The sequence below is a fragment of the Mytilus trossulus genome, unplaced genomic scaffold (genome assembly GCF_036588685.1).
Source record: "Mytilus trossulus isolate FHL-02 unplaced genomic scaffold, PNRI_Mtr1.1.1.hap1 h1tg000024l__unscaffolded, whole genome shotgun sequence".
In the NCBI taxonomy this organism is placed as follows: Eukaryota; Metazoa; Mollusca; class Bivalvia; order Mytilida; family Mytilidae; genus Mytilus; species Mytilus trossulus.
In genome coordinates, this window is record NW_026963290.1 from 7,609,986 (window position 1) to 7,635,921 (window position 25,936).

A 25,936-nucleotide genomic window follows, 5' to 3' on the forward strand; every position below is an offset into this window, starting at 1 on the left:
AAGCTTTTTGGAGAACTTACAAAGAAAATCAAGAAGGCATATGAATGGATTTTGCTGTAATGTATCACAAGAGAAGAAATCTTGAAAATCTTAAAAAGTCACAAACTTCTATTGAACTATTGGTAACAACTTATATAGGTTAGCTCATATCAAACATCATTGAATGTTCACAGGTTAATATTATGATTTTATTACAGGTATTTGTGGAGAAACTGTTCCCACCTTTTGTCCTGGAGCTTTACATAATGATGTAGTCACAGACCAATGTAAACATACAGAATCTGTATATCCCTGTACACTGATCTTACTACAGAAAGAAAATGCTTCACATGGAGTGGCCAGTCTGATAGAGGCTTGTATGGTGCAACTTACATTACAAGGTGTCATGGGTAAGACTTATAGGAATTTATGAAATTTATCTTCTATCCTTTTGTTATTAGTAAGTATCCTCTATAATGGTATAATGACTTAAGACAGGATGTGATTCATTTACTCATACAAAATCAAATCAAAGGAACAGCACTGGTATTGTTCATCTTCATCTCAAAGTCACACTGAGGTCTTATATTAGATGTAGAACACAGATCACTTCAGAGGGGCCTTGGTGGCCAAGTAGTTTAAGTAGTTACTACTGCAATCATTAGACTGTCAACACTCATGCAGGTGCCCTCAACTCAAATCTTAATTGACTAGGATTGTGAGTTTTCGAGGGTTGTTGGTTTTCTCCAGGCACTGTAGCTCCCTCCACCAAAAAAAAGAGTGTCCCCCATGAAATATCCCAAAAGATTTGCTTAAAAGAAGTGTTAAAACACACAAAAATCAAATCAAATCAGATCACTTCATAGTCTTTTGTACTACAATTTACATTTTAAGAAGGAATTACTCATTTGCACAAACATGACATATGAACTATATTTATTTACAGGTACAATACAACAACAAGCTAGTATTTATTTATCTTCAAAACATATGTTCCATGCAGCAAGATATTCGGATTCTCTACTGTCTCAACTGGGTGGGGATTTCTCTAAGGTAGGTATATGATGGAAACCACACGCTGGATTTAGATTACAAAAGATTTTTATGCCCCACCTACGATAGTAGAGGGGCATTATGTTTTCTGGTCTGTGCGTCCGTTCATTCGTCCATTCGTCCGTCCGTCCGTCCGTCTGCCCATCCGTCTGTTACACTTCAGTTTAAAGTTTTTGGTCAAGGTAGTTTTTGATGAAGTTGAAGTCCAATCAACTTGAAACTTAGTATACATGTTCCCTTTGATAAGATCATTCTAATTTTAATGCCAAATTAGAGAATTTATTCCAATTTCACGGTCCAGTAAACATAGAAAATGATAGTGCGAGTGGGGCATCTGTGTACTGTGGACACATTCTTGTTCAAAATAAAAATAAAAAAGTATATCAACAAAGCATGTACATACATATGAAAATGAATATTATAAACTACACGTTTTACTAATATAATTTTATGACAAATTTTGATTGTAATTTATATGAAAAAAATTTAATGAGCAATTTAATGATAAAATGCTATAAATGACTTGGAAGTTTCTGTTTATTTAAAAGAGAAATGCATACCAATTTTTTGGCGGATGAAAAAGTCTGCCAAAGTTTCTTAGCCAAAACAGAAGAAATAATTAATTTAAAAAAGTAGCGTGAAAAACAAGTATGCCAATATAAAACAAATTTTCATGGAACATTAAGTTGTAGAGGAGAAAGTGCAAAAAGAAGCAGGGTGAAATGAAAGATATCATATCAAGTTCAAATTCTATGATGATATGAATAACAATTAGTTGTTCACACTCTTTTCAGTGTTTTGATTTTGATGTACAAGTGAACCCTAGCTGTATCCTTCCTAAACTGTACACCAATCCAGAAGTAGAACAGATTGTTGTCCTATTGTTGCTTGGTAACCAGATATTGAAGTCATGTGGTTTGTTTATTGGTAAGTTAATATTATATTTTATTAATTTAAATATCACATCAAAATCAATCTTAACATGTTGCAATGTTGTGTATAAAAAATTATGGCGAAAAAAAACTGCACTCCAAGGCAACTTCCATAAAAACTGACAATATCAAATGCTATCAATTAACAGAATAAGTGAAAAACAACTGCCATATAGTCATGACTTGGTACACATGGTACAGGCATGATCTAAAGAAAAGGGTGGGTTAAACCTGGTTTTATAGCTAGCTCCCACAGTCATGACAGTTGTTTTTGTACTGAGATAATGAAACAATATGTGCTTTCTTTAAATTGTTTCTCACTTTACAAGACTATAAGTATTCTGATCATTGTATGCATCAGTATAATAGCTGTAATCATGATTAAAATAAGTAACTGAAAATTGAAGAAAATGTTTGCTTATATTATAGGAAAGTTACTTCACATGGTGCCATACAGTAAAACAGTAACAGTATTACCACTTAAAGAAGGATTTGAATTACTGGGAATAAAATGGGTACCATCCCTATCCATTTCTCAGGCAAAAGATGTGACACCTTATGAAGTAGGAGACAGAGGCTGGAAGGAAAATCTTCATACTCTTACAACGGGTATGTAAATTATCATGTACAAGAAAGTTTTTATTACTGTGGTTCATTTATTTTCGTGGGTACCAATTTTCGTGGTTTGAGGAAAACTTACATATTCATGGATATTTAATTTCGTGGTTTGGCAAAGTCTACACTCATTCCTTTACAAAATGTATATTTCGTTGAACATTTGAATTCGTGGTTCTCCTGTACCCACGAAATCCACGAAAATTGGTATCCAACGAATATTAATGAATCCACAGTAGCTTATCATTGATACTTTAATGATTAATGAATAGGGGGGGTGAGTTCTAAGAAGTTTCATAAAGTCTTGTGAAGCTTTATGATTGCAAAGATTCTCAAATAGACCAATTTGAAAATGGTGTTATAACATAGATGCCAACCATTACGATTTTTCCGTAGTTTTTCCGATTTCGCAATAAAAACTACGCTATTACGGTCAAAGTCGAATAGTTACGGATTCCCAATCATCGCCGTTCAATTTTGTAAAACGCGGTTTTTTATCATTACTTTTCCGTCCTGGTCCGGTATTTAGAAAACGCCAATGTAATCCTTCCGGTTTCTTGGGAGTTATCGACCTATTGTTGGGCAACTAACTGACTTCCGAAGAGGCAAACTTGCATTTTATGAAGTAGCTTTCCCCCTTTCTCTCTTTCTCCTCAAGAAAATGTACGAGTCGAGAACATCTGAACAATTGATGAATGGAATACATACTTCAGACAACATGTTAAACGACAAATTTTAGTGCACATCACTTTGCAACCACTTGTCAGTAATTTTTATTGGTAAATGCACGTTTATGAATGATAACTGAAAACTTTTAAAAATACGGAAAATTTGATAGTTTGTTACTGATTGTGTCAAAAGGGGGTTGGCATCTATGTTATAAAAATAAGAAGATGTGGTATGATTGCCAATGAGACGACTCTCCACAAGAGAGCAAATAACAGTGTAATTAACAACTAAAAGGCCACTGATTTGGATATCCTGATTGGTCTAAATGTCATTTAGGAGGATGCATAACATAATTTACAAGAGAGAAATTTAAATTTTGAAATTGGTCAATTGGTACTTTGTATGGGTTCTCATGTCACTAGCTTTATGTTTGGATACATTGAAGATATTAAAAATAGAATTATAACTATTGATCCTTGTGAAAACATTATTACAAAAATTATAAATTATTACGGTCTTTTTTTCATTACAGAACCAGCACTGGTCCTAGTATTGAGAGGTATTAATGCATTTAAAAGAATGGAGCAAGTGATTCCACGACCAGACCCTAAGTCAGGACACATGGATTATCTAATGTCTAGAACAGCAGAGGAGGCCTATTCCTTCACAAGAGCATTCTATACTGACAAAGAATTGTATGGAGATCCCCATTCTAGACCATTGTTACCATACCTACCCCTTAGTAAAGTTGTCCATACACAGTAAGTGTCAACCATTATTATCAAAACAGTTCAAGGGGCTGAATCTGAATGAATCAGACAATCATACATGTATTCATATGTACATCTGAAGATCTAGAAATGTACAAATTTTCATGTATATCTATAAAAATAAATCAGAGAAGTTGTGCTGATCAGGTACATACTGACAGAGTTGGCAGGGCCATAACTATGGAAAAAATCCTTAGAATTGAACATCCTACATTTGAACATGAAGATCTAATAGAAGACCAACTTTCATATACATCTATACACATTATGTTCTTCTCATATATGTTATGATGGTAACGTATGATACTAAACCCCTAATGGGAAGGATTGTGCCTGATATTCATATGATGAAATCATAATGTTTCAATCAGTTAATTGAAGTCTGGAGCTGGCATGTCAGTTAACTGCTAGTAGTCTGTTGTTATTTATGCATAATTGTCATTTTGCTTATTTTCTTTGGCTACACCTTCTGACATCAGACTCGGACTTCTCTTGAATTGAATTTTAAATGTACATATTGTAATGCGTTTACTTTTCTACATTGGCTAGAGGTAAAGGGGAGGGTTGAGATCTCATAAACATGTTTAACCCCGCCACATTTTTGCGCCTGTCCAAAGTCAGGCACCTCTGGTCATTGTTAGTCTTGTATTATTGTAATTTTAGTTTCTTGTGTACAATTTGGAAATTAGTATGGCGTTCATTATCACTGAACTAGTATATATTTGTTTAGGGGCCAGCTGAAGGACGCCTCCGGGTGCGGGAATTTCTCGTTACATTGAAGACCTTTTGGTGACCTTCTGCTGTTGTTTTTTCTATGATTGAGTTGTTGTCTCTTTGAGACATTCCCCATTTCCATTCTCAATTTTACATATCAAATGAGTTGTGATTACAGGTGGAAAGTAGACAGGGTCAAAATTACCACACAGTGATAACATGGTAGAAACTTGACACATGATTTAAAATTACTTTTTGATTAAATCATTAAGAAAGACAATAGATATGTTCAACACTTTTAAAAAGGTTAAACATCATATAATGTTTATTGACATTTGTGCTGGGAAGCCCTGAAAGTTATTTTCAAAAATGAAAATAAAATTGCTTGCTTTTAAGAAATGTTTTGTTTCTGCTATATAACAATAGTTAATTAATTACAGTTTTATTACAGTTCTAACTGACTCTAAATGTATTATTTTAGGGCTACAAACGACAGTATTATCACCCGATCAGAAGCACTGAAGGAATCTATATTCCATGTGATGACATCAGGACCACAGCTTATAACCACACTCCTCCTCATTAAACCCAGAGCAGTCAAACGTCACCTTCCTAAAGTTGTCAAGAAAATTATACAGGAGGGATTCAGAGTTATAGCAATCAAGTTCAAGATTCTGCCTGATGAGGATATTCAATATATTCTGAAAACTGAGGAAAATATGGTAATCATGCATAATATACTGGAAATAAGTTGCATTTCTAACTTACTGTGGACTCATTATTATTCGTTGAATACCAATTTTCGTGGTTTTCGTGGAAACAGGTGAACCACAAATTTGTATGTTCAACGAAATGCAAAATTGCTATTAGATTGTATGTCGACTTTGTAAAAACCACAAGATCATTTATCCACGAAACGGCAAGTTTTACAACATCCACGAAAATTGGTACCCACGAAAATAAATGAATCCACAGTATATAGGATCTTTCCATCTTAAAACATGTAACTGTATCGAAAGCAGAATATGATGATTGTTAATTTTGTTGTTGTCAAATCAAATGTCATGTAAACACTCTGGAAAAACAAAAATACAAAATGACAAAACAAGCATGTTTAAACTTTTTCATGATTTATATGAAAGAAATGAGAAATATTGATTTTTAACATAGGATTCAGAGATAGCAGATAAGACCATGGATTATTTAAAATCTGGACCAAGTTTATGTTTAGTATTACAACGAGAGAACGCTGTGAAGAAGTTGCTAGACTTGCTAGGACCTTCAGATCCATCGAGCGCTAGAAGACAAAGTCAGTTCTTATGGAGGGGAACTTTTGGTGTAGATACAGTCAACAATGCATTCCATGGTAAACATTAAATCTAATGTAGTAGTAGGATTTGACATAAATTTTAATGCCTCATTTATGGGCATTATTTTTTATACGACTGCAAACAATTTTTTGCGTCGTATAATGGTATCATGTTGTCGTCTTTGTCGTCGTCAGAAGACACACTTAGTTTCCGAACAATACCTTTTGTTTCAGTGAATGGATCTCTATAAATTTTTACCAGAAGGTTTAATACCACTAAAGGAAAGTTGGGATTAATCATGGAGGCTATGGTCCCAATAGTTTAGGAATAAGGGGCCAAAAAGGGGGCCCAAAATAAGCATTTTTGTAGTTTTCAAACAATATCTTGTGTTAAAGTGTATGAATCTCTCTGAAATTATACCACAAGTTTCCATACCATGAAGGGGTGGTTAGTATTGACTAAGGGGGGGGTTATTGCTCAAAATATTTTGAAATAAGGGGCAAAAGGGCCAAAAAAGTGGGAAAAATGTTTTTTTCTGGTCAATGGACAATTTAAACAATTTAAAAGCAGTGTAAGGGATTAAATCATTTACATACTATGTTGGGCATTTTCAGATAACAGTTCTTGTAAATTATGTATAAAAAAATGTCAGGTTTTGGACTAATTGCAAAAAAAAGGGGGTTGAAGGTGTTTTCAATTATTTTTCCAAATTTCTCAAATTCCAAATCTTTTAAAAGATTAAAGAAGAAATCTTTAATTGCACAGTATTGCACAATAGATTCCTAAGATCTTGGCATTTGTCTTGTGTCAAAAACTAATATTGTGTCAAAAATTTTATCACAACCCAAATTCAGAGCTGTATCCAGGTTGAAAGTTGTGTCCATACTTGCCCTAACTGTTCAGGGTTCAACCTGCAGTCATATAAAGATGCGCCCTGTGGAGCACATGGTTTAAATCTGTGCATCTGTTTGTTCATCTGTCTGGCTGTCCCATTTCATGTTAAAGTTTTTGGTCAAGGTGTTTTTGGCGAGTTGAAGTCCAATCGACTTGAACATTAGTAAACATTATCCCTATCATATGATCTTTTTATTTAATGCCAAATAACCGATTACCACAATTTAATGTGATAATATATAGTATTTGTTCATACGATTACCAGAATTTAATGTGATAATATACAGTATTTGTTCATACAATTACCACAATTCAATGTGATTTTACTTACTCAGTTTCTGCACTAAATAAACTGGCTGTTAATTCAGAAATTACTGTGATGTTGAGAAAAATCCTGTTCGATTCATATCGAAATTTTGAGATTTTGAATTATTGCAATTATAACACTGTCCCATTTTTTCGCAATAATTTCTGTATTAACAGTAAGTTTTTGTAGTGCAGAAACTAAATTAGTAATGCACACAACTGTGGGATTCACTTTTTAGATATTGTTTATTATGTTGATTTTCTTTCTTAGGTTCCATGAATTATATCAAAGCCTTAGAAGATCAGAAGACATTTTTCCCAGATGGACTTTGTTGTAAAGCTTCAGAATACTTAGACAGTGAACAGGTATAAAAATAAAATTCAGTTAATGAAGATCTAAATATGATAAAAACAGGTTTTGTTTGTCATTATATTTCATGTTTTTTTTTGTTGACTTTGAGCCTTATACATAAAATAGCTCATCAGTGTTTCAAATACAGTGTAATCATATGGCATTACAAACAATAGTAACAATATTCAAAAATTACAATAGGTGATGTGAGAAGTGTCATGGTTATTAAATATTTATAATTAAAAATTTTCTTAATTCAAAAGAGAAATGGGAAAGTTAATAATAGATAATTAAATGTTTTTATTGACAGGTAATTAAAAAATTTGTAAGGGTTCCGCGGAACCCAGTGTCTCGCCTACTTTTGCTGTAAATTGCAGGCTCAACAAAAATGAGGGAAAAAATCAATAAAAATATTCCTTTTGATACAATCTTTTGATTGTAAGAAGCTTCTGTCCAAGTTTGGTAAAATCCAGCATAGTTTATTATTCTAATAAATGCTTTATAAACTTTAACTGCAGACTTTACAGGTATGTAATGTTAACTGGAAGAAAATCTAAGTCCATTTAAGTGTAAAATACCGAGAAAGTGGATTTTTTTTTACAAAATTTACTTCTGGATACTATCTTATGATCATAAATAAGCTTCTGTCCAATTTTGGTACAAACCCAGGATAGTTTAAGAAAGTTATTAAAATTTTAAAAACTTTAACCACAGAGTGAATGTAATGTTTCCCAGGCGGAAAAACTAAGTCCATTTAAAAGTAAAATATGGGATAAATGGATTTATTTTTTTTACAAAATTTACTTCTGGATACTATCTTATGATCATAAATAAGCTTCTGTCCAATTTTGGTACAAACCCAGGATAGTTAAAGAAAGTTATTAAAATTTTAAAAACTTTAACCACAGAGTGAATGTAATGTTTCCCCGCAGAAAATCTAAGTCCATTTACAAGTAAAATATGGAAAAAACGGAATTGTATTTTTACAAAATTTACTTCTGGATACTATCTTATGATCATAAACAAGCTTCTGTCCAAGTTTGGTAGAAATCCAGTTTAGTTTAAGAAAGTTATTAAAATTTTAAAAACTTTAACCACAGAGTGAATGTAATGTTTCCTGGCAGAAAAACTAAGTCCATTTACAAGTAAACTATGGAAAAAATGGAATTTTATTTTTACAAAATTTACTTCTGGATACTATCTTATGATCATAAACAAGCATCTGTCCAAGTTTGGTAGAAATCCATTTTAGTTTAAGAAAGTTATTAAAATTTCAAAAACTTTAACCACAGAGTGAATATTTGTGGACGCCGCCGACAACGACGCCGACGACGACGGAATGTAGGATCGCTTAGTCTCGCTTTTTCGACTAAAGTCGAAGGCTCGACAAAAATGTACTTGCTTATTTATCCTTGTTGCACTTAAGCATTGTCAAATATCATATGAAATCCTTATGGGGATTAAAACCTGGAATACTGCAATGTTTGCATAAACAAATCATTACCTGTATATATCCATTTTGATTTGATATGTCAAAACTAAGAACTGAACTCTGAAACTATTGCATATGATGAATGTGATGATCATGATGAAAGTATATGTATACATATGTTTTCAGATTCTCTGCCCAGCTGAAGACAGTATTGTAGATATAAAGTATCAGATGAATAGAGAAATTGTTGTCCATACCCCCTCAGAACATCCAGGTATATATCTTTTGTTTGGATTTATTCATCCCAAAATTTGGAGGTAGGAAGTCTGCACCAGCAGAATATATTATACTCACGTGTTAGCATTCTGCGTAATATCAACTTGATCAATTGGAGAATTGAGAGTTGTTTAATTAACAAGCATTTCATTTTACCAATTGAGCTCTGTGTAATTTAAAATGTTCAACATTTGGCTAGAATATTATTAGAACATGTTTGAATGGGAGATTACCTCCCTTTTACTTATTATATATCTGATAGAGTTATTTCCCTTAGAATAAAAGTTCTTATAACAAACTTATACTTGCTTTGTTTTCTTTTGGAAAAATTGATGTAATTTGCAGTTTATTTACAATTTAGAATTTCACACAACTTTTATCTGATTACAACTGGTGATTAAACCAGGTTCAATCCACCATTTTCTACATTTGAAAATGCCTGTACCAAGTCAGGAATATGACAGTTGTTGTCCATTCGTTTGATGTGTTTATCATTTGATTTTGCTTTTTGCTTAGAGACTTTCAGTTTTGAATTTTCCTCAGTGTTCAGTATTTTTGTGATTTTACTTTTTCACCGATGTAAACATGCAAATGTTTGCACTAAAATAATTTAATGATCCATTCATCATAAGATATCCCTAAAAAAATCAATTACTATCACTAAAAATGTAGAACTGCCATTTGTTTTTCTAGATTGTCCTGATTATATATTGATGGAGACAACATGTCTGGTATTTAAACCACCACTGATTACATTCAAAAGAGATGGTACTTATGGCTATTCTGACCTTATTGAAGGATTAGTTACACATGGGTAAATATCAAATTGTCTTATTTCAATATTTAATCATTTAAGTCATTTGATTAATTTGTTACAGGCAACTTGAAATTATTATTTTATTTGTAAGAAGACACATCAAAGATATTTTATACTTATAAAGATAAATTAATACTTTTAACATAGGTAAAACTTGATGTAGTATTCTTTTTTATGCCCTGCTGTAGAAGAGGCTGCAGTTCATTTTACCCATGTATGTTTGTATGTCCAGGACAAACATACACATGTCTGTTCAGAAATTGGTTTCATGTCTCTATTTTTAGTTTGCTTCCACAAAATGTTCTGAAACTTATACACAATACACAGATCAGGTTTGAATTTTTGGTGGAATCAGTTTTACAGTTCTTGAGTTGTGTTCCTTTATAATGTTATGTGCAAGCAGAGCATCATATGTGTCCAATGGACACATTCCCCATTTATTTGATCATATTTTATATTCTTCTTGGCTGCCTTTATATATTCTTTAAGTTGTTGCTTAAAAATATGGATCCATTATTTTTCTGTCATTTAAAAGAATTGACTTTGCATGTAATTAAGAAATTATATAAAATTTATTGTAGGTTTGAAATATATGGCTGTAGAATGGTATGGTTTACTCAGGAACAAGCAGAACATTTCTTACATGTTATAGATGCTGGCAGCTTCAAACAGGTATGTGTCTCTTGTTTGTTGAACTTCTGTCTGTCTAACAACCATTGTCACTTTTACAGGTATATATATAAAAGAAGATGTGGTATGATTGCCAATGAGACAACTATCCACAAAAGACCAAAATGACACAAACATCAACACCTATAGGTCATAGCACGGCCTTCAACAATGAGCAAAGCCCATACCGCATAGTCAGCTATAAAATTTATGTAAAACAAATGAACGAAAAACAAATATGAAACACATAAACAAACGACAACCACTGAATTACAGGCTCCTGACTTGGGACAGGCACATACATCAATAATGTGGCGGGGTTAAACATGTTAGCGGGATCCCAACCCTCCCCTAACCTGGGACAGTGGTATAAAATATGTTTTCTATTAATGTATTTGTATTAGTTAATCACTTTGTTGAATTATGACTAAAATATGAAAGCATTTTTGGAAAGATATTTCAATTGCAGTTGTACTTTCATTTTCAATTTTTTAAAGAAATGAAATATAATGAAAAGGAAAGGTTGACTAGATGTTAATTTGAAAATAAACAAACTGAAAACAGCAATAAGTAAAGGTGCTCTTCTTTAGGTTACATACACTGTTTGCCATAGAAATCAATGTGTTATTCAGATTGAAAATAATGAAAAATTGAAAAGTTTTTTAAAATTCATCTCCCTACACTATATTTTACTTGAATTTACAAAAATGTCTTATTCCACCATTTGTTTTAATTTCTAGGTACCGTTGCTAACCTCTGGACCAAGTATTGTATTGTGTTTACAGAGAGATAATGCTATCCTGGCTTTTGATTCTATCATGGGAAGGTAAGTAACAAGTAGAAAAATCACTTTATTCACCCAAGGAATTTCAAATTTTAACAATCTTCTGTGGGGGGTCGTGGTAACATACGTCAGGGGGACATAGTATTTTCTGAAACAGTCCATAATTTAGTTTTAGTCTCATCTTTGTTGATGGCTAAAATATCAATATTCTTTTACTTTACATAGAGTGAATGAGAGTTTATTATGTATAATGCAATGAAGAAATTCCAATGACTAATATTTTTTCTGTCTGAAGAAATAACATAAAAAATGTGGTGCACACTTTTTGATGTTAATATCTCTAATAGACTTTAAGAAATATTACATATACAGACTTGTGCCAAAAGTGAAGATAATTCCAAGATGGCGGCCACATACAGTTGGCAAGTATCTGTCACAGTTCAACCTTTGTAATTATATTAATAAAATGATCTGAACTCACCTAATACTTTGTGATATTTCCTTTTGCCCTTATAACTAGCCTCAAACGTCTTGGAATTGAATTATAAAGTTTTCTTATGAATTCTAAGGATATTTTTTTCCATATGTCCTGAATTGCTGTCTCCATTTGAGCCTTTGTAGTGATGTTATGTGCCTGTTTTTGCAGTTCAATTTTAATTTTACACCACATATTTTCAATTATATTAAGGTCTGGACTTTGTGCTGGCCATTCAATACCATGAAGTTGATTTTGTTCCATGTAATCCTTCACAATTTTGGCCCTATGAACCAGGGCATTGTCATCTTGGTATATGTAATTGTCAGCTGGGAAATGACGAGCAATAACAGGCCAAACAAAATTGTCAACAATCTCAATATACTTTAAAGTATTTATATTACCAGTAACAACAGTAATAGTACCAACGCCTTCATAGGTAATGCAGCCCCAGATCATCAAACTCAGTCGTGACCCACGGCCAGGATTTAACAAGCAAGGAGGAGTCCACTCCTCACCAGGCTGTCTCCAGACTAAAACACAATTATCCATTCCAATTTCCACCTTACATTCATCACTATATACGACCCTTCTCCAATAATCCTCCACATTTTTGTGCCTGGCTAATTTACACCATGCCAGCCTTTTTTTGACATTTGCAGCCCGAATTCTGATGGATTTTTTTACAACATGATTTTTTAACCTTTCTTCATACAATTTTCTCTGAACAGTAAGCTTAGATACTGGTTCTTCCCTAGACTCATCAAAAACAGCAGTTATTTCATGCAGAGGACGTTTTCTGTCCGACTTGACAGTGGTGCAAAGTTTGTGAGTATCCCACGGTGTTAGCAGATTTGGCCTTCCCGTTCTCTCCTTGTTTTCCAAAAAAGTGGATGCCTAGTTTTTCGTGCAATGTCAGGTCCTTTCATACCAGGCTTATGTAATGCTGCAATGGCATTTTTCTCAGACAATGACAGTTCCTTGCGTTTTGGGCCCATTCTCAAAACTATACAACATGTAATCAAAGAAGACGATTCTAAACTTCAGGTGACGTAACAGGTCAATGACCTTCCTCAAAACTTTCATATTGTGCAAAAAGAGAGATAACTCCAACTTATTTACAGAGAAAACGGCTTAAGAAGTTGTCACTTCCAACCCGCATTCGACATGACGTCGTTATATTATCTTCACTTTTGGCATGGTAGTGTACCTTATAATTCAAAATTAGATTTTTAAGAAATAAATGATCAAAATTAAACATGTTGATGGGGACATTCAATTGACAAATTTATGTCTATGAGCTGATATTAAAAAACTTATAGACAATTATGGAACACATTACATCCAAACTTTGATATTCCAGAATATATTTTAACCTTACTTTATTACAGTGATTATGGTGCAGAATCTTTGATAGGTAAATATGGTGAGATGATCTTCAGACCAGCAGACACAAAACAGGTAAGCATTTATTATTTTATTGTTTCCAAAAAATTGTTTGTTTTTTTGGTGGAAATGGTTTCCAACTGACTTTCTCCCTCTAAACAGTGTTCTAGCCAGGATTTGAAAAGGGCAGAGTGCTTGTCAGAAAAAGGGCAATTTTACGTGTGAATGTCATTAAAAAAAGGGCAATTTTCGCGTAAATTTATTTTAGCCTCATAATTGGTACTCTCATAATTAATTAACACATAATTTTTACCATATACTGTGAAAGGACTTTTTTTCGTGGGGTACCAATTTTCGTGGTTTTCGTGGTTGACTTTATCCACGAATTTAAGTGTCCAACGAAATAAAAACAACCATTGTCCAAATCAAGACATAGGAAGATCTCCATCGGTAGATTTGACTATCGATTAGATTTAGAGAACATATTGAATAACGCCAAATCTGAGAATACTTTAATATCAGTAACAGAACTACAACCGCATGCAGGATTATACCGCTAGTAATTTAATCTGTTATAACCTAAACTGCACAACTTTTCATTTTTTAGTTCTCATAAAAATATTTTTGATCAATGAAAGTCAGATTTCTGGTATTGATATGCTAGTTTGGTAAAGTGTTCATTTTATATCCTCATATTTCTCGAACATTTGGGAAATAATAATTTAATGCTGGGCTTGATTTTGATAAAAATTATTTAACAATTCAAGATACGTTTATTTAGCATTTGTTTATGTTACTGTTTTCTTTAGGTGACATGTTTATGGCATAATTAACACCTTTGATGGTCTTCAATCTGTTGATCACTTTATCATGGGTTAGTTAGTGTTATCACTGTGATTTTCACGGGTCAATGTTTACTTTGCAGTTTCCTTTAATCCAGACTATTTGTAATCTTCGTTTCTAAAGACTTTAATTTTTCAATTTTTTTTTATAGGAAAAACATAAGTCCACAAATTTAAAAACCCAGGAACATGTAAATATTGCTCAAACCACGAAAATTAAAGGTTAAAGTTTTTGGTCAAGGTAGTTTTTTATAAAGATGAAGTCCATCAACTTGAAACTTAGTACACTTGTTGCTTATTATATGATCTTTATAATTTTAAAGCCAAATTAGACTTTTGACCCCAATTACATGGTCCACGGAACATGGAAAATGATAGTGCCAGTGGGGCATCCGTGTACTTACTTAGTACACTTGTTGCTTATTATATGATCTTTATAATTTTAAAGCCAAATTAGACTTTTGACCCCAATTACATGGTCCACGGAACATGGAAAATGATAGTGCCAGTGGGGCATCCGTGTACTTTGGACACATTCTTGTTTTTTATAGTTGACTTTTTAAAACTTATGGTCATGTTGCTGATACCCTCTTTGAGAATCATCTGTCTTAAATTGTATGTGAAGCTGTCTTGTGCTGGCTGTCATCATTCATATTAAAGCCTCATGCATGGCTTCTTTTATTAGGCTGTCACCATATCAGGCTGCCTATAAAGAGGTGGGAATTCTTCATTGCTTTTGATAGATAAATTATTAAATGGAAGTACAGATGCAAAATATAATTTTCAAATTATTTATTTTTTAAAGTGAAAATAATTTAAATTAATATTTTAATAAGCATTTGCATTCAATTTGTTTAAGGATGTCTGCTGCTCTAATTTAAAATAACAAGGATTTCATGTGGTTGCTTAAAATGAAAACAACTTTGATATTTAAACAAAATAAAGTAATAAAATCATTAGTCTCGTGTGTAGTTTTCAAAATACGAGACATTTAGAAAATGGCGGGAAAAGGGCTTTCTTCAGACTTTACTATTTGTTAACATTGGAATTGTTTTTTACCCTTTAAACCAAGAAAAAATAACAAGGATTTCATGCCGCCGGAATACTAAATCTTAAATGATCTATTGAACAGATTTATGAAGACAAAAGTGGGGTGTCGTGTAAATTTTTTTTTAATACATTTGGATGGATAAAACCTGAGAAAATCGAAAATATGACAAGAATTCAAAAACATGACCAGCAGACATCCTTAATATTAAATCTTTTTATGAAAAGAAACATAAATTTAAGTAATATATTGTAAACAGGGGATAAATAAGGGGAAGTAATCAGATTGTTTGTCAAACTTATTTGGAATTCACAAATTATTTATGACCTAAGGCTAAGGTAATTGGTGTTAATTTTTAAAACAATGTGTTTAACTTCAAAGCCGTCAGGTAAAGCCATACACTTAATGGGTCACTTAATTTGACAGCAGGCACAGGTAGCTGAACTTCCTGTTGATGGAAAAATTACGAGTTTACCTGTATTTTAAGACAGAAAAATGTCAATTTTTTGGTGATAAAAACGGCAGGGCGCCAAAGGAATAACAGAGAAAAGGCACGGCGTCAATTAAATAGGGCCGGCGCTGCGCCCTGTTCAAAAGTTTTAGCTAAAACACTGCTAAAATATACTCAGTGATCGTTTGATATAAAGCTTTCATACATGGTAGAATTATTTGTCGTCATTTTCTCATACCTATATCCTCAGTTTGATTTAACAGAAGTGATTGAATTTTGTCCTTTTGTTTATGCCCCATTTATGGGTACATGTATTATGTTTTCTGGTCTGTGCGTCCGTCTGTCCCACTTCAGGTTAAATTTTTTGGTCAAGGTAGTTTTTGATGAAGTTGAAGTGCAATCAACTTGAAACATAAATATTAGTAGTAACTTTGTGTAATTTTTAAGCCCTACCTACGATAGTAGAGGGGCATTATGTTTCTGGTCTGTACGTCCGTTCATCCGTCCGTCGTACCGTCTGTCTGTTCGTTCATCTGAGGATCCGTGCATCAGGATTCAGGTTAAAGTTTTTGGTCAAGGTAGTTTTTGATATGGTATGATCATTTCTGATAAAACAACTTTCTACTAATTACCAAATTATGTTAATGTTAACAACTTTAGGTCAGTGTGCTTCCTTCATCAATGACCAAAACCCATATTACATATCAAGTTATAAAAGTCCCCAACATGACACAAATGACCACAAATGTTCATCAAATTTAACGGGAAAACTCATAACCTGATTTTGTATATAAAAAAACTACCAAAAAAAATGAATATGATATCTATAGCAACAAATGACAATCACTGAAATACAAGTGGCATATACAGATTGGGACTGACATATTTAGGGACGACATCAAAAGTTCAATGAAGGATAAAAAACTAAATTCACATAGTTTTTTCACTGACCCCCACCCCCCTCTTAACTTAATTTGGGAAAAAATGATTTACCAATAGGGATATATGTAAAAATCGATTTTAGATATACCAAACTTGTAGAATGTTAACCCGCCACCCCAAACTATTTGATTTAAGTTTTTTATCCTACATCGATCTTTTGATGTCGTCCCTTAGAATGTGGCAGGATTAAACATATTTGCCTTACTCCCCCTTTCATAACCTTAGACAATTGAGTAACAGCACAACTTAAAAACACATCTGTACCCTTTCCTTATTTTTTAAAGAAGAAAAAAGGCAAAGCATAACCCTAATTAGTTTTGTATTATTTTGCTCTTATCCAAATAAATGACTCAAATAAAACTAACCAATTTTGTTTTGTCTTCAATTAATATCAATATATCTGGTGATCTGGTATTATAGTGTAACTACAATTGAAAACAATTTAGCAGTTGTAATTACAAATTATATTAATTCTAGAGATAAGTGTTTAAAGAATTGGTTAATTGGAAAATAAGTACCAATTATAGTAAACTGCTTTTGTAATATTACCCAGTTTTAATATGACCAATAAACAGGATTTCAAATAGAATTTGTGACTCAGATAGTTATGAAAAACAAGTTAGAGTAAGCCTAATTAACATGTTTCCTTCATGTTATAGATTGGTGCAGATTAAACATGGAAACACATTTGTCTTCATGAGTAGACAAGTGGTTTATTGGAAAAACCTTGTAATTATCTTACAATTTGTAGTCTAATAGTTCTTTAAGGAAGAAATTATTTTTATTCACTTTATTATCAGCCTTCTGATTGTAAAATAAAGATTAAAATCATACCCTTAGCTATTGTAATTCGTGAAAGTTAGAAGTCTTGTGTGCTATTTAGGAATTACTTCTTGGTTCTGGTACAGATGTATTGATCCAATAATTGGGTACATCCTAAAGGGAAATGAAAACAAAATAAAAAAAATAAAAAAACTTTTAACAACAGCTAAATTATTGACTAGTTTCAGGCTAGGGTTGAAAATGGCAGACCAATAATAGTCAGCTTATAAAAGGACAATATATGTTAGATCAGTTTTTAGTTTTTTTCACTTTTTCGTGCTTATATATATTAATTTGATATTTGGTATATATACATTTACCATGATCAAGTTTTAATTGTTTGATTTGGATAGAGTTTATATACTGGTCCTCACACTGGAAAGTTGACAACCCATGCACATGATTTGCTTTGTATGCATCAGTCTCTGTGCTTCACTCTAAAATGTGAAAGAAACATGCTAACTATCATTTCAGTTTTCTGGTTAGATCAGCTATTGCTGGAATGGAAATAGAATTCATGATAATTCCCAAGCCTATATTTTATCAACCTTTACTTAACTCCATAACATCTTGTGATATATGGGCACTACAGAATAACGTTTTCCTGTTTTTGTAAAAAGAATCAATTGAAAACAACATTTTTTATGATAAAAAAAACCCTACTCTTTGTTCTGATACAAACCCAGTTTCTGTAGTCTAGACATAACTTGAAGGACAGGTAAGGTCACATAAGAACAACATATGAGGATACTGAATGTAAATGAAATGGTTTTGTCAAATCCTAAATAGGTAATTTTAGATATAGATCAGTAGAAATCTCCCTTTATTTTGAAAAGATATGGAAATTTCTTTTAAAGACTACAAATTGTCGTGGATTAAGGAAAACTTGCATTCTTGTGGATACCTAATTTTGTGGTTATGCCAATATTTGGCATTCTAACCTATAGAATATTTGTAATTCAGTAAATATTTAAATTACACTCAATCATCTTATCAATGATTGAGTGTAATGTCAGCCATGTAGTTGAGAGGAAAAATAAAGAACTGAAGAAGGCCATTGGCCGAAATGTCTTGAAAAATTGGTTTATTTAAACAATTATTTAAATTTGTGTTCTCAAAATCAAAGAAAAATGGTATCCAACTATAATAATGAATCCATGTAGTAAGCATACCTTCTTTATTGATTGTTTTGGATGATATGAAAGGGTTTTGGCAGGTTATAGTTTGAGCTAAGGGTCTGACGCAAGATATTTTACAAACATTTACATCTTTGTAAAAACAAAAAAAATGTTACTGCAGCAAAGTATTTTTCTGGGTAAAGCCTTCACTCAAATCAAATTATGTTTTGATGAAATGACCGAATCTCAAAATAATGTTATTTATGCAGTTTTTGCAGATTTGCACTGTATTCAAAAGTTTGAAGCCTTAATACTGCAAAAAGACATGAAAAAATGTATCTGAGAATAATGTAATGTATTCATTATACATTATAAGGATTTAATCAGTAGATTATGATATTAACTGATTTTTGATTCCAGGGGGAAAAAAAGTGGCATATTGTGAATTCATTTATTTTTGTGGGTACATATTTTGTGGATAAATGAAAACTTGGATTCTCCTGGATACTTATTTTCTTGGTGATGCCTATACTGGCATACAAGCCTATAGAGTAACTGTAATTCAATGAACATTTAAATTCGTGTTCACAAAATTTTGACATTGGCATATATTCTTGGTTATATCGTACATACAGGCTCCCTTAGAGCCTCTTATTTTTCTACTGTTTTTTTTCTACCTATTGGTACCTGTAGATTCTTGATAAAGGTGATTAAATAGTTAAGATAAGGTTGTAGAGTGCCAATAGTTGACATTGGCATATATGTTTGTTAAAATTGTACATACATGCGCTTTGAACCTCTAATTTTGTTTCTACTGTTCTTTCCACCTTTGTAGTTGTAGACATATTGTAGATGGATTCATGTTTTGACAGATCTCATTTTTAATACTCTTCAAATGATGAATGAAAACATATTTGACATCAAGTGACGAGTAAATAATCTAATAATATATCCTATGTGATATCTGTTTAACGTATGAATAGATTGGATACGATTTGTTTATTGGTCACAGGGGTGACAATAACTAATAAAAGATGACAGAATTTACAGTTGAAACATCATCCAGATATAGTGCTTTCAACACATTAATTCATCTTCACAAGCTTTTGATAGATTTATTATTGCTGTGCCTATAGGAGAAAAATGTCTAAAACATACCATGGGATATATGGTTATTGATGAACTTGTAGGAATTCATTAGTAAATTTGTTGCTATGAATATACTTTTTGAAATTTTGTTTTGTGAAGGTTCTGTAAAAAATGGAAGATTTTGAAACTACATTTGGAATGATAAATTAGTATTATGGGATTCCACATTGTATAATCAAGCTCAATGCACATTTGCATGTGTATATAAAAAAAAACTATTTATAAAAATAAATGTGGGTGTTTCAATGTCATTAAATTCTAACTGAACAAGAAAGACTGCTTATCATTGATAACTGTTATCATTGTTTATTTTACTAAATTTTTAATTGACATGAATAATACTAATAATGATATTGAAAAGGATACATGCTTCAAAAGCTCTTGGTTTTCAAGCAATCAGAGTTTTTTTATTTATATAAAAAAAATTCACACATCCTCTGACAAAACTATGATAGCATAGAAATTTGTCTTACATTGCACATTTTGTTAATACAGTATCTCTGGTAAAAGGTTAGAATTGTTTTAACAAGTATATAGATTTTTGTTAAAATATAGGAAGAAAGAAATTTGGCAAAAGCCTTCTAAGGAAATGGGATGCAAACCCAAAACAACACTAACAATTAAAATGACATATATTGGTTATTAGTTTACATGGTCTCCTCAAGATAGACACATGTCCAGCTCTAAAATTCTAAAAAGTTGTGACTAAATTAAAAGGAGACTAATTTAAATTAGATTTTTTTTTGCCATGTTTTTATTTTTTGAGAATTTGGACAGGAGATGTGTTGTTATTCAGAATTCACTGTTCATCAAAATGGAATAATTTGAGAAATGAATTGCACTGTTTGAGCATATTATTGTGTAAGATTTCAACCCTCCCCCTTTTTCAATCTTGAACAGTGGATCAACAACATGTAAACAGGAGAATGTATAACAAAATTCAGTTAAAATTAATATAAAATAACGTATCATATTGGATTATGATAAGATAATAATTTTGGTGCATAGTTGCTAAGTATTTGGGAGATTCCCTAGAACAAAATTCTATCAAACTTTTCTTTGAATAGTACCCAGCAACCATATTATTTTTAAAAAGAACCCCAAGAAAAGTAACTGTATGTTGAATTTGTTTTGAGAAAAGAAAGTTTTTTGTAGAGTAAAACTGAGGTTAAGTAAGAGTGGTATGACCATTTTATAATATAGTTTTGCATTCCTTTGGACTTCATGACATATAAAGTTATGTTTTATATTTTCAGGCTCACAAGATGCTGATGTTTTTCTTTGACAAGTTGATTCCTGGAGGACAATGTGAAATATTATCAAAACATCATTCCACAGAATAAGACGTGGCTAGAAAAATATTCACTTACATGCTGAAAAAGGATTAACAGACGTTTATTTTGTTGTTATATCATATTTTTTGGGGGGCTAGCATTTTCATTTTTAGAAGATTTTTTTTTTTTTACACAGATTGCACAATTGAATACATTAATTGTAACACTAAACCTCATTTCACTAAACGTCATTATGTTATCCATTGATCTGTGTTTCAACAGATTTTGATTTAGATTTGAATTTTATTTCTCTTTATTTATTGATTTCCATATTTTTGTTGTACATAAGTGAAGTCTTGGTTCTATGTGTATCATCTTACTTTACTTCACTCAATAAGGTTCTTTAAATGTCCAAACAACTAGATGACATGCGCTATTGTTTTTCTTTTATTATTTTAGCGTAAACCAGTCTTTTCCTTTGAATTGTTTCACATTTTGTCATGGCTGGGCAGTATAAACTTAATAAACTGTATGCATTTTGCTCATTGTTGAAAGCTGTATAGTGCTTACATCCTTTTGTGTCTGGTAGATAGCTGTCATCAATCATTCCACAACCTTTGTATTCTTATATACATGTATTGAGACTCACATATATTTAGCTAAAAGTATGTATAACATACAGTTCATAGTTCATTCAAGTCTGTTTCTTAATTGCATTATATCCTGAGTGATCAAGTGGTCTCTTTACTGTACTTGATGTACATATCCACATTTAATGTTGTGCTTGAAACCAAAATATGTGAAGATCCAAACTATAAGTTTTGAAGAGCTGATTTATCTCCAAAAGGACCAAAATAACATTGTATTGATATCATGATGTAGCTTAATTTCTCAAATAGTACTTTTTGAAATTCTGATAAAATTTCTTATATTTTTATTTAGTATTATTGCTTCTTTTTGAAACAATGGCAGTTTTTTGTTTTGACTTTTGCTAAGTTTATCAGATCAGGTATTTTTTTCATTCATTGGTTATAATATGTTCAAAAGTTATGTTTGTTATTGAATTCCTGTCATGAGCATTTTTATGTTTTGATTACAAAAAGCAGTAGTGATCAGTCATATTTCTGTTATACAAAGGCAAGAGTATTGTATATAAAATTCTATTCAAATTTAATCAATTATTTTTGTGGTATTGCTTGAAATTAGTGACTAATTTAAGCAAAGACTGCAATACCTTATTTTTTTTTAATGAAAATTGATGTTTCCTTAATTTAAAGAATTAAACTGAAAACAAGGCTATGAAGATATTTACAGATCTCAGTACCACCATGAGAAAATTAAGGAGATTTCTTGATAACTGCTTTGCTCTAAGTTTCTGTGACAAGTGTTTGAGTGCTCTAAGTTTCTGTGACAAGTGTTTGAGTGCTCTAAGTTTCTGTGACAAGTGTTTGAGAAAAACATTCTGATTTTAAGTTTATGAACTCTGAAGGAGTGTCGCTAGTTAATAACTGTTTTAGTTATTGCACATAAAATACAATTTCTGGTTCTATTGGATCTTTACTGACTGTATGCATTAATATATATATTTTTTTATTATGTTTATTCAAAAATATAATGACTATTTGCATATATAAATGTGACAACCTAATTTCAGTATGCTAAACTTTTATAAAACACTGTTCATCTCAAAGAAACCTGTTGTTTATTCTGTGATATAATTTATTTACATATGATTATTTATTTTTTTTCTGGAATAAATTATTTGAAAGTTATTTTTTATACAACTTTAATATCTATATTTTTATGTATTATCTAGGATTACTGAATGACCTAAATGATATTAGCTATATGTATGCATTATTTTGGGGAACTTCTTATTAAGAAATTGATCTAAATATAGAGAAGATATTATCAATTTGGATCTAAATATAGAGAAAATATTATCAATTTGAAGTCATCTAGAAATTTGAGGTCTTAAAAAAAATTTGTTAGATGGCTGTAATTATTAAAATCAAAAACATAATCTATAGTTTTGTAATTATGTCCCACCTACAAGAGGGATAGGGAGTCAGACTTATGTTTTTCCCTTATAAAACAAATGTATTTTAAATAATGCTAGGAAAGATTGTCACATAAATCTCCTTCCTAGAATATCACTATAACGATTAAATGTACTAGGAAGAGTTATTTTATCTTTATCTGCTACATATGATATATTGCATTTTCAATCCTTAAAAACTATATGATTTAATTGTATTCCAATCCTTCCTTTGATTACACAGACTCTTCATTAGACAATCTGCTGAGTGGTATTGTATTTATCATTAAAATTATATTCTGTAATAATACTACGGTGTTAGCTGAAATCTCAGGGTGCGACAACCTAAAGTGCATGAAATTGATTCCAAATGATGGTAGGTTGGCACGATATTCTATGCTGGTAGAAAACTTTCATAAGCTGATAACAATGTGTACTGTTATAAACACTATTGTGTTTCATTTAAATGTTTCTCATGATTTAACTTACTTTCAAAGCAACATGTGTTCTGAATAATATTGTCTAATGTATAACAATTACCCAAGTTTCCAAAGTAAAACTGCTGAAAGAAAATAAATTAAGTGGCATTGAACATTTTGTGAACTGAAATTTAAAAAAAAGTAATGTTTATTATTTAAAGTTTACTCAATTCCTGACATATTTCAAACCATACACTATAATATTCTTAAATATTGAGATCTGAAATTAGTCATTTTCTTCATAAAACATTGCATGGATTTTTGAATTTACAGCTCTTTTTATTTAAAACAGTAAATGTCTATATATTGACTTGAATTTTGTCATGTTGACAAGGCATTAAACCAAGTATATATTAATGATTGTTATTTGTATGTTTTTGTTTTATTTCTATGCTAATTCTGTATTTATGATTTGCACTGTACAGTACATAGTTAGTTGTTTTAAACCAGTTTTCACATAGAATTTTTATATCATTTTGAATTGTGCGTTTTTCTCTCTCTCTCCCCCTCTTTTATTTTCCATCAATTATTATTACTTGCACAAGAATATTATTATTTGTTGACCAGGATAGCCCAATGTGTTGAGCATGGAAGGGGTGGGAGACCAATATGACCAGAATTGATATGTTAATTAATAATGTATCAGAATTCCTATATATTTAAAGGCATACTATAGTCCTCAAAATTAGCATAGGACATATAGGACATGGTCTAAAAAATAAATTCTGTCCTGTCGATTTTTATGAATTTAGTAAAACATTCCTAAGAAAAATTCAGTCCTATAAAAATCAAACCCCAATTTGTATAACTGATTATAAATGACAAACCATTGTTGTTCAGATGGGTTTGGTTTTCATGGATTTCTTGTAAGTACAGATGAACCAAACACATGCATGTGTATAACAATATAAAAGTTTCCTATATAGGCATAAATGCAGAATTTTTCAAAACCAATGAAGTGATGTATCAAGGAAAACTTGTTTTAAAACATTCCTCAAGTTTGTATGTAACCGTCCACTTTATCAATGATCTCTGTTTTGAAAAATTCCATCCATTACTTATTGTTTACATTTTATATATTGAGTTGTGTGATAAAAGTTACATATATTTATTAATAAACATTTCTTGAAGATATTTTCTATATTTTTACATGCATTGTGAAACAACAATTCATAAATACTTACTTTTTTTAAAGTTCCAATGTCTAGACATACCTGTCATGATTCTGGTAAAATTAAAACATATGATACTGGTTTGAGAGCACATGTCACATGTGTCTAGAAATCTGAAAAGACAATGATATGCGTTCATTACTACGATTACATATAGGCTCACTCTACTAAATCAAGGATGAATAATGAATGGAAAGAAACTAGGGTATGTCTCAATGAAATGAGGATACATTTAACATAGAATACCAATTATCAAATTAAACACATTTGCTTACACATAACAACATTAACATTGAAGGATCGTATGACAAATGGCAAAATTGTAAAACACCAGCAAACAAACCAACATGGGTTCTGTATTAATTATTGAGTAGTGCTGTAGCAGATATTGAAAGAGGGACAAAAGAAAACAGAGGGACATGCAAACTCATAGATTGAAAACAAACTTACAAGGCCATGGCTTAAAAAGAAAAAGGACAAACGTTCAAATAATAGTACACTAGACACAACATAGAAAACTAAAGACTTAGCCAAAAACTAGGGATTATCTCAGGTGCTCCGGAAGGAAAGCAGATCCTGCACATGTTGCACCTGTCGTGTAACTCATATTATTACAAAGCCGGTGAATAATCTAATTCGATAGATCGTATTCGTGAAAAAAGATCGGGATTGCAGTTATGACATAAGGAACATAAGGTGACTAGCAATTATGTTTCACAAGAATATCCAGGTTTTACTCCGTGTTTGAGAGACGTGAATGTTTTATGCAAGATGTTCTTTCATGTAATGTGTTCTAGTAGTTTGAAAGACATATTAGTTAATGAAACTGGTCTATTAAAGTGAGCTACGTGTTTACCTCCAATTTTGCATACACAAAAGATGTTTCTATTGACCAGTTTTCAGGCAGTATTCCAGTGGCTATTGATGTTTGACATTTCTTGTACATTTATTCTATTATCCTGTTTCTGTCTTATTTTTGTTGCTGTTATTGTAATCGCTTCTTATGGGTTGTCTACGATGATTTGTGCATTTGAATGAGTTGAACGGATGTACTTATTTCCATGGTTTTAGTTTGAACTCCTTGTCAATTCAGTTATTTGCGACTGACATTGATTCCTAGTTTCTATCGGTACAGTCTAAAGTCTTTAGTTAACATGGTACGTGTGTG

At 31.5% G+C, this 25,936-nt stretch overlaps 1 protein-coding gene across 1 annotated transcript in view; it reads left to right on the forward strand.

The window, feature by feature from the left end:
• The window catches only part of LOC134698975 (dynein axonemal assembly factor 8-like), a 47,419-nt gene extending 22,689 nt beyond the window's left edge, over positions 1-24,730 (forward strand). Inside the window, exons 14-27 of the mRNA XM_063560663.1 lie at positions 198-389; positions 926-1,032; positions 1,827-1,959; positions 2,394-2,573; positions 3,781-4,009; positions 5,214-5,454; positions 5,903-6,098; positions 7,514-7,608; positions 9,213-9,300; positions 9,996-10,116; positions 10,701-10,791; positions 11,529-11,614; positions 13,439-13,508; positions 21,062-24,730. Of these exons, the coding sequence (XP_063416733.1) occupies positions 198-389; positions 926-1,032; positions 1,827-1,959; positions 2,394-2,573; positions 3,781-4,009; positions 5,214-5,454; positions 5,903-6,098; positions 7,514-7,608; positions 9,213-9,300; positions 9,996-10,116; positions 10,701-10,791; positions 11,529-11,614; positions 13,439-13,508; positions 21,062-21,148 (1,916 nt within the window). The 3' untranslated portion in view covers positions 21,149-24,730. The remainder of the gene's footprint in view (positions 1-197; positions 390-925; positions 1,033-1,826; positions 1,960-2,393; positions 2,574-3,780; positions 4,010-5,213; positions 5,455-5,902; positions 6,099-7,513; positions 7,609-9,212; positions 9,301-9,995; positions 10,117-10,700; positions 10,792-11,528; positions 11,615-13,438; positions 13,509-21,061) is intronic.
• Positions 24,731-25,936: the final 1,206 nt, after the last annotated feature.